Source organism: Silurus meridionalis, chromosome 6 (genome assembly GCF_014805685.1).
Source record: "Silurus meridionalis isolate SWU-2019-XX chromosome 6, ASM1480568v1, whole genome shotgun sequence".
Classification (NCBI taxonomy): domain Eukaryota; kingdom Metazoa; phylum Chordata; class Actinopteri; order Siluriformes; family Siluridae; genus Silurus; species Silurus meridionalis.
In genome coordinates this window covers 31,647,210-31,657,309 of record NC_060889.1, presented here as the reverse complement: position 1 = coordinate 31,657,309, position 10,100 = coordinate 31,647,210, and the positions used below count along the sequence as shown (strand labels likewise).

General features: G+C 40.0%; 2 protein-coding genes across 3 annotated transcripts; both read right to left on the bottom strand.

Annotated features, from left to right (window-relative positions):
* Positions 1-1,914: 1,914 nt before the first annotated feature.
* LOC124387586 (gastrula zinc finger protein XlCGF7.1-like) lies at positions 1,915-5,100 on the bottom strand. 2 transcript variants are annotated; one of them, XM_046852000.1, is made up of 2 exons: positions 4,924-5,100; positions 1,915-3,283 (listed from the first exon to the last, which is right to left on the bottom strand). In XM_046852000.1, the coding sequence occupies exon 2, from the start codon at positions 3,272-3,274 to the stop codon at positions 2,405-2,407; it is 870 nt and encodes a 289-aa protein (XP_046707956.1). In that variant the 5' UTR covers positions 3,275-3,283; positions 4,924-5,100; the 3' UTR covers positions 1,915-2,404. The 2 variants fall into 2 exon arrangements, with proteins under 2 accessions (XP_046707956.1, XP_046707955.1); XM_046851999.1 differs by lacking the exon at positions 4,924-5,100 and adding an exon at positions 3,878-3,945.
* A 122-nt stretch (positions 5,101-5,222) lies between these two features.
* On the bottom strand, positions 5,223-9,978 carry LOC124387589 (gastrula zinc finger protein XlCGF7.1-like). The gene is made up of 3 exons (XM_046852003.1): positions 8,315-9,978; positions 7,817-7,975; positions 5,223-6,845 (listed from the first exon to the last, which is right to left on the bottom strand). Exon 3 carries the CDS (start codon positions 6,834-6,836, stop codon positions 5,970-5,972), a length of 867 nt encoding a protein of 288 aa, XP_046707959.1. The 5' UTR covers positions 6,837-6,845; positions 7,817-7,975; positions 8,315-9,978; the 3' UTR covers positions 5,223-5,969.
* Positions 9,979-10,100: the final 122 nt, after the last annotated feature.

Here is a 10,100-nt window from a genome sequence, read left to right as displayed (position 1 = left end):
AGTTCGCTTGAGTACATTTTTGTTTAATAACCAGGTTCTCGCTAACAAATAGTTTATTAAGTACAAACTGCACACACTAAGTGTTGAGAACTAACAAAGATGAAAACATTATTATTATTATTATTATTATTATTATTATTCTCACAGAACCAAAACAGCTTAAGAATACTGAATAGTTTCTGTATAAGATGATATTGCTCGGTCTTTTGACCATGACACTATACACATCCAAAACCTTTTACCCAGCCCAAATGAAGCTGTGTTTCTAGAATAATCTTGACCAGGTGAAACTAACTGATGGTCAGTAAATAGAGCCAATTGCTGCACTGTCCTTCCGTATTTTTTTAATTATTAAGGACCAGTTATATTGAGTGAGACAAGACTTTACTCAAGAGAAACATAATATTCAGGACACCAAACCAACTCTTAGCCTGAACATTTGTGATAGTGTTGGCAAAATACCAGGAAACACCTAAAAATCTAAAAGAAAAGGAGACAGCACCGACAGACGTTACTGACAAATTAAATATTAATTATTTCCAATGTTTTCCCCCAAGTGAGCTCTGTAGTGGCTCTGATGTTGACAACGTAAAATGTAAAAAAAAATTTTTTTTATTGAAAACAAGGATATTACATATGGAACCCAGCCATTAGTGTTGCACATGCCAGTGTGGGGAGGGTTGCGTTAGAAAGGGCATCCAGCGTACCAAATCAAGGAGGAACATGGGGTGTATTAGTAGGAGAATGCTGAGTATGGAGATACCAGGAAGGAGGAAAAGTGACCAAGGAGGAGGTTTATGGATGTGGTGAGGGAAGACATGGAGGTAGTTGGTGTGAAAGAGGCAGATGTAGAGGGCAGGGGGGTATGGAGACGGATGATCCACTGTGGTGACCCCTAATGGGAGAAGCAAAAAGAAAAAGATCACATATAGAACCAGCCATAAACCAGCCAATCGCTGGACTGTCCTACTCTTATTTTTCATTTTTGTAAGGACAATTTATAACACTAAAACCTCACCCAAGAAAAAGACAACTAATTTGTTGGTTCCAAAGAGCCTTCAGGAAGTGTTATTTCCATATTCTTATGGCAAACCATTTAGGGCACTGAACAATGCCTCGAACTGGATATTGGGGATAGTGCTGGCGAATGGTGTGTGGACTGTGACAAATGTCAGCTGGTGAATCTGCTGGCCACTTCAAAAATGCACCTCTTACCCATATTCATGTTTTCAAGCCAGTGGAACTGGCTGCAGGAGGGCATCACTTTGTGTTAGATACCTGGAAATGGTGCTTTTATGCAACATGTCAGCATATAGCATTGTGGCGGACCATTTGCAAACAGCGATATGAACACTGTGCAAGCTATACAAATTACTAAGGATGAAAATGATCTGCAAAAGTGTCTGCAAACCTCAGCACCTTGTAGTGTCCTCATCATTACAAAATATTGGGAGGAAGGGGGTCCCAGGTGGTAAGGCCAAAAGCTCTGATTTGGAAATGAGCAAATAGCACCAGATTGAAAAGTAATGTCTGGCCATCAGCTCTGCTACATTAGACATTAACAATGCTGTTAGACATTTTGCATAGAACAATTAAATTGGATTCAGCAAACTCTGTTATACAGAGACTTACAAGATTTCTGTCAATAAAACATTCTCCTTCTGGTACATTTGGTCAGAAATTATATGTCTAAACCAGGGGTCACCAACCTTTTTGAAACTGAAAGCTACTTCTAGGGTACTGATTAATGTGAAGGGCTACCAGTTTGATACACACTTCTGAAATAACACATTTGCTCAAGCAAATTATATGTTATTATTAATAATTAATGATATTCATCTATATCTAGTGATCTAAATCTTAATATTGTCATTTTTAAATTCTCACCAATGCAAGTGTGATTTTGTCAGGGAACCACCAGCCACGCCTCCCTCCAAGGCTCTAACTCTCACCCAGCCTCTCCCTGCTTTAATCACCTACACCTGTTTCCCCATTACCTTTCCCCTTTATAAGGTCCCGATTCCACCTCACTTACAGTCGGATCTACTTGTTGCCATGATAGATGTACTGGACTTCCTACCACTAGAATTTCCCGAACTTTCATGCTCCTGGCTCCGCTTCAAGATAGGGTTGCCTTTAAAAGTTTACATTGGCGATCATCCCTGGACTACCCGCATTACGTCTAGGTCTATTAAATGCAGCTTACTGGTAAACGGCGCTATGGTGAGCTATTTTTTGAGCTATTCACCATGTTGGTGACCCCTGGTCTAAACCATCAGAATGAACAGGTAGAAATGAGGATAAAATAAGTATTGCACAAGCCTACTTTATAATGTTTACTGAGTAAACTACAGGAAAATAATATGTAATGGATGGTCACATGTTCAGGTAAAAGGAAAAAAACTCAGCACTCATTCAACTTCTCTCTCCTGTGAATGGCTTGATGTTTTCGGAATGTACTTGAGTAACTAAAACTCTTTCCACACTGTAAACACTGATACAGCTTTTCCCCCGTGTGACTGAGTTGATGTGCTTTGAGACCACTTTGTTGATTAAAACTCTTCCCACACTGCGAGCACTGATGTGGTTTTTCCCCCGTGTGAAGGCGCTGGTGCGCTTTGAGATGACTTTGTTGGTTAAAACTCTTCCCGCACTCTGAACAGTTGTACGGTTTCTCTCCAGTGTGAATGCGCTGATGCCTTTGGAAATTACACTCTCGGTTGAAACTCTTCCCACATTGTGAGCAGTAATAGAGCTTTTCTCCTCGGTGAATACTCTGGTGGCTCTTGAGGGATCTCTTGTAATTAAAACTCTTCCCGCACTGAGAACAGTGATACGGTTGTTCTCCGGTGTGGATGCGCTGGTGTACTTGGAGAGAACTCTCCAGATTAAAACTCCGCCCACACTCTGAGCAATGATACGACTTCTCTACTACATGGGTTCGGTGGTGATTTTGTAAACGAATCTTGTAAGTAAAACTCCTTCCACATTGGGAACACTGATGGGGCTTCTCTCCTGTATGGATGCGTCGGTGCATTTTCAGATTGCCCTTGCTACCAAATCGTTTCCCGCAGTCTGAACAGACAAACGTTTTTTTTCCGGTATGAATTTGCTGATGTTCCTGGAAATCAGTATCTTCAGCAAAACTCTCTCCACAGTGTGAGCAGTGAAATGGCTTCTCTCCTGTGTGGGTGTGCTGTGGGGCTTGGAAATCAGTCATTCTCAATATAATATCATTCGATTGATGATTAGTGGAGTCTCCTGTAGACGTCATGGTGTGTTTCTGGAAAAGAAAAAATTTAACATGACAAATACAAAGGAATATTATACCAATATCCCATAATGCACAGTTTAATTCTTCTATGTATTGTTAGATTTATGGACTACAACAATACAACAGATAAAGAAGTTGTTAAAGTGCTAATTCCACTGCTCAACAATGTCAACATTCATCCACACTTGATTCGTTTTGCCTCCAAGATGCCAAAGTGTTTGCACAAAGTAATTTCTATGGACAAATCTAACAAAGTTTTTCAACTGAATGGCATCCCTTACCAGCCACAGCTTCTGCAAGCTGCATATCAGATGACGGGTGACTTGTGGCCCAGTAACTACTTGCTTGTTCAACTACAAAATGGGTCCCATTCATCCTCTTCTGGGCTAGATACACATTACCTTTCTTCTCTACCCGTCATACATACTGTAGGTGTCATTAGGACTGTTAGATTTTACAAACGACAGCCCTATTGGGAGCGTAAAGCTCCTGAAGACATTACTCAGAAACTCACCCAAATACACAGAAGTCTCTCCTCGAACAAGTTTGAAGTACAATAGTGTTTTTAGAAAGTACATAAACCTTTGAATAGACTTTTCTTACCACTTTAATTTTCATCCTGAACCAACTGGGGTTGACCAGGATTGTTTGGCTCTTTGAAGCTCATCTGGGGCCGGGCCGGGCCGGGCCCATCCTATCCTATCCTATCATTTGGCAGGTGTCCTTATCCAGAGCGACTTACAATTATACACTGAGCAGGTCAGGGTTCAGTCGCATTGCTCTTGAATTCTCAAAATACAAGTAGTAAAGGAGACAATTTTATAGAACATTCTTGTATTTTACTGTTCCAAGTTCTATTTTGTCCTGTTGTGCAATACTTTTTATTTTTTATCTATAAATATAACATTTTATCTATATATATAGGACGTTTTGGAGACAAGGTGAGGGAGGTGAGATTGAGATGGTTTGGACATGTGCAGAGGAGGGACATGGGGTATATCAGTAGGGAGAATGCTGGGGATGGAGCCACCAGGAAGGAGAAAAAGAAGAAGACCAAGGAGGAGGTTTATGGATGTGGTGAGGGAAGACATGCAGGTAGTTGGTGTGAAAGAGGCAGATGTAGAGGACAGGGGGTTATGAAGACGGATAATCCGCTGTGGAGACCCCTAATGGAAGCAGCTGAAAGAAGAAATAATATTTCTAAAGCATTTATTACCTTCAATTACATATGGACTCTTACAGTAAAGCATTAACATTTTACAAATTCAATAAGTCGTGCTGAAAATGGTTATCTTCAAATGTCTTCACAAATGCATTTAACAGAGTGTTTATTTGGTGTTTGCTTTGTTTTTTATTCTGTATCCATATTCTTGATATCCTTTATAACCGACCAAAAACTCTTGCTCTCATTGGACCACTGATCAGGCAATCACAGCATTGCAGATCATGGCTTTGAGTAACCAGTTTGTACATCTCAAACCCACTCCTGCTCATGAAGAACCCATTTGGCCAGACCATAATGACCACGATTAGATGATCATGAACATGTACAACATACAGGCCCTGATCACAAAGATTTGTCTGTTTGTTTTTTTTCCATAAATCAAACCTGAATTCATTCCACAGCTCAGAAATCCAGTTTCACTTACCTCAGGATTGCAGGATCGGTGGATTTATTCAGTTTAAATGCTGTTATTTTTCAGATTGGTGAGATTTGAGACCATTGTAGAAGAAACACTGAAAGAAATAGAAAAGCTTTTCTTCTTCTGGAGGTTCAACTTTTGGTGCATTTCTGCCACCTACAGGGATGGAGTGTGATGTTTTGAGCCTTAGCTGGGAAAACCAGAGAGATGACATTGTTTTCATTATCTGATAGATCACGAGAACATGACCTGGAGCTGCTAACTAAAGCAAACGTCTAACTACGGCAAACTGACAAAAACACACATTTTTAGATATTTTAGTTTTTATTTTTTTCCACAAACCCTCAGAATCATAAACAGTACACATATAGTGTTTGTTATTGTTATGCCATGGATTCGTTCCCTTAACAACCATCCTCACATCCTATAATAAAACTCCTGGAAGTGGAAACTCAGTGATTTAAGGCATTGGAGCGTCATTAGTTTAAATCACAGCACCACCAAGCTGCCACTGCTGGGCCCTTCAGGGAGGCCCTTAACCCGGCTCAGTTTTAAGTAACTCTAGATATCATTTGCCAAATGCCATAAATGTGAACATACACACAAACACCAAACATGCTCCGTTTTACAGTGAAGCTGTGTTTCTAGAACAATCTAGAAAACGCTGTTTTCGTGTTGCAGAGTGTGGACGAGGACGTTTTAAAGAGCCGGAAAATGACGCATGCGCAGTACAGGGACGTTAGCGACTCCATCACATGAAAGATGCGAAGCACGGATGAATTGTTAGAATCTGGCAACCATGATGCATCTTGAAAAGAACATGTGAACTTGTATCCAGCATGACTTACAGCCTAAACTTCAAATCAATGAGGGATAAAAAGATTCTTTAAGTAACTCGACTAATTCCAATACAAAAAGTAAACTATTTGCCTCAATGCTTCATTTAGTTCCTTAAAAATCCTGTTATAGTGGGATATAAACATTACATAAACTACAGGAAAGCAACGTTTAAAGTATCATCACATGTTCAGGGCAAAATATATCTGGCTCGGTCAGCTCTCATCCAGCTTCTCTCTCACATGGATGGCTTGGTGTTTCCGGAGGCTTTCTGGGTAAGTAAAACGCTTCCCACACTGTAAACACTGGTACAACTTTTCTCCTGTGTGGCTGATATGATGGATTTTGAGATGACTTCGTTGAGCAAAACTCTTCCCACACTGCGAGCACTTGAACGGCTTTTCCCCCGTGTGAAGGCGCTGGTGCGCTTTGAGATGAGCTTGTTGGTTAAAACTCTTTCCGCACTCTGAACAGTTGTACGGTTTCTCTCCAGTGTGAATGCGTTGATGTGATTGGAAGTTGAATTCTCGGTTGAAACTCTTCCCGCATTGTGAGCAGTAATACGGCTTTTCTCCTCGGTGAATACTCTGGTGGCTCTTGAGGGATCTCTTGTAATTAAAACTCTTCCCGCACTGAGAACAGTGATACGGTTGTTCTCCGGTGTGGATGCGCTGGTGTACTTGGAGAGAACTTTCCAGATTAAAACTCCGCCCACACTCTGAGCAGTGATATGACTTCTCTACTACGTGGGTTCGGTGGTGTTTTTTCAAACGAGTCCTGCTAGCAAAACTCCTTCCACATTGGGAACACTGATGGGGCTTCACTCCTGTATAGATGCGTTGGTGTTTTTTCAGATTGCCTTTGTTACCGAATCGTTTCCCGCAGTCTGAACAGACAAACGTTTTTTCTTCCGTATGAATTTGCTGATGTTCCTGGAAATCAGTATCTTCAGCAAAACTCTCTCCACAGTGTGAGCAGTGAAATGGCTTCTCTCCTGTGTGGGTGTGCTGTGGGGCTTGGAAATCAGTCATTCTTAAAATATCATCATTCGATAGATTAGTGGAGTCTCCTGTAGACAGCATGGTGTGTTTCTGGAGAAGAAAAAAAATGGAGGTCAATAACAAAAAATACAAAGCAATATCATCCCAATATCCCATAGTGAACACATTAATACCATAGATAAAGAATTGGTTAAAGTGCTGAAGATTAAGGGACTAGTAGTGGCAGCTTGAAGGGATTTGAACTCATAACCTTTCAACTGAAGTCCAAACTCTTAACCACTGAGATAATACACCAACAGCTTCTCTGTGGAGATGGTCAAGAACACAATTCCTTAGTGTTCATCCAGCGGAAAGCCTTACCTGGTCTCTCAAAACCAGCTCCAAACTAAGAACTCATCCTTGTCACGTTCTAGAGAGGGACCATGGAGAAAATCCTGAGCAGCTGCATTACTGCCTGGTCTGGGGATCACACCGTCTTAATACCATGGCCCTACATTGAATAGTGAGGATTGCTGAGAAGATCATCAGGGTCTTGCATCAATCATGAAATCCCCAAAGCCACATTGACAACAGCCTCAGACAATATGTGCAAAAAGTCTGTGCTACCCAAATGGCACCAGTCTTCACCACCATGATTTACCCGTCCTCAAGCTATATGTTGCTCCTACATATTGTCTGTCCCCCTAAATAACTCTCCAGATCCTAACCTCTAAAAGATGTCCACAGATAATGCTATAAACAATGCTCTACACACTAACCTCTCCCATTTAGCTCTTAGTGTGTCTAGACCTAGACACACTTCTGATATCATCTGCTTAGAAAACCATCATCTAATCCTGTTCATGGGAAATAATCCTGATGCCAAGCAGGTCTGAACTCAACCCCAGATCATGTTAAACCCTAACCCTAGATCCTGAGCAATGAGATCTACAGCTAATTCACTTCTCAGTGTAGAAAGAACAGAAGAACAGGCCCTGGGCTGTGAACTTCCTGTCGGTTTGCTGTAGGAAGTTGTTTTCTAAATTATTTATTTTATAGTTCAGAAAACTGCTTTCACTTACCTCAGAATTGCAGTATTTAAACAGGTCAAATACTGCTGGTGTTCACATCAGAGAGATTTCAACCATCACTGATGAAACCCTGGAAGAAATGTTTTATGTCTACACACTGCGCTTTTCTTCTGGAGGTTTGAAAACCAAATTTTGGTGCGTTTCTGCCACCTACAGGACGGAATGTAAAGCAAAATGTTCTAATACACAGATGTAGACTGAGAGGAGTGTGAGGTTCAAGGAGTAAAATCTATTCACAAACAACTTATATATAATATACTTATGTCAAACTTATAAGATACAATTAAAAAGTTCTTTATTAATCCGAAAGAAATTATTTTGCCAGAGACTACTTCAGAGTACAAGAAAAAAAAAATAATGAATGAAATATATTTGACAAATAATTTAAATATTCCATATATACATATATATATAAATACAAAAGGTGCTCAGGAACTAAGAACATATTGCACATGACGTGATATTGGAAATGATATTGTATAAACGTACATTGTGTTTATTGTGAGAATTCTTTCAGCTCTGCTCCCTACAGAAGTGGGGATAAAGTTTGATGGCCACTGGTGTGAAAGATCTCCTGTGGTGTTCTGTGCTTGTCTTTGGTGGTCTCAGTCTATGGCTGAATGTGCTCTGGTAGGACTCCAGTGTCACATGCAGGAATATGTGTTTGGATGTTTATATAAATAAACAGCACCTGCATAGTAAAAGTTTATTACTACATATAGATGTAGTATATAAATAAAATAAATCCGATAAAAATGAACAAAAATAATGTTGGGGTAGGTGCTAGCTCAGTATTTAAGGCTCTAGGTTATTGATCAGATTATAGTTCGGGGAGGTGCTGGCCCCTCTGTGTTGCAGTACCCCTGGAGAACTTTCCACAGCTTCCTACATTGTAGGGTTGAAGTGCTTTCATTATTTGTGCATGATGGGTAACAGTACAAGGTTACCATTATATAATTTTTTTTTTTTCAAGAGAAAATAAGATGAAGATAAAACTGAAAATCAGTAAGATTAGACGTAATTCATTCAGACAATACCACGTGAACAGAATTTACAAAAAAATAATTGTCCAGAACTTAATGAAAAAGTTGGAAGAGCTCTTTTCTCATCCGTTTATGTTTCATCATTCAATGAAGATTTTTTAGGTGCTTCTCTTGAACAATCACCAGACGATTCCAACTGTTAGCTGGTCGAATCCCCTACATACACCTTAGAGAGAAATTAGAGATAGTTATCAAATAACTACTGCTTCCATAGTGGCACAACAGGGAAGCATTCAACCTATCAGAAGATTGTGAATCAGGAAGATCCCACATTCTTCCAATTGCTTGGTTTCCAAGACAGAAAAATTGGCTTTGTGCTGTCTGGAGGAGAAAGTCTTCATTCTGTCTCTCTTTTGTGAATCAAAGTGACACAAGCCTGTCATGGCTGTCTAGAAGTTAATGCATGTATTGGACTGCACTTTCTTTGTAAAGTCTTATGCCACCCTGATGCTGATGCAGCATGAGAAGCAGGTCAATGTAATCTGGTTTTAAGAGGCTCAGAAGAAATCCTCTACATTCCTTAAATGAGACTGTGGCATGATAAGGGAGACCAAACTGGAAGTAAGTGGAGGCTCAGTGGTTAAACTCTACCCCCTCAACTGCTCAGTTGTAAGTCTAGAGTTGCAAAATTCCAGGAATTTTCAAGACTGGAAACTTTCCATGGTAATAAACTGGGAATTTACAAAATTGCAGCATATAACAGAGGACTTAAGTGCAGTAAAAATAAGTCTTTCAGTATAATTGTTTTTATAATTAGATTTAATGCAATTTCAGTTGAATGTCTACCCTGCACATTCATCAATCACATGCACACAGCACACTTCCTGCAGGGTCATGAAATGTTCTGCCACTTTGCATCCCTTTGCAAGTCACTGTCTTTCAGCTGTTCCCTTCAGCACTTCCCACGTTTGCTTTGTAGAAATCAAGAGTTTTAGTATGATTTATATTAAGTGTGTAATCCAGTGTACCAGTGTGGATTTATTCATTGCTGGAGACTCAAAGCACTTTTGTACGTCGCTCAGGACACGGGCGGCTGCTAAATGGCGCAAATGTAAATGCAAGTTAAAAACGCTGATTGGTGACTTGTGTGTTTGACCAGTTACGTTTTGATCCGCATTAATAAAAAGGAACGACTGATTTCGCAAAATGTAGAGTGAAAAGTCAAAGATTTGACTTTGAAATGTAGTGAAGTTACAGTAAAAGTCTCCCCAAATGGAAATACTTCAGTAAAG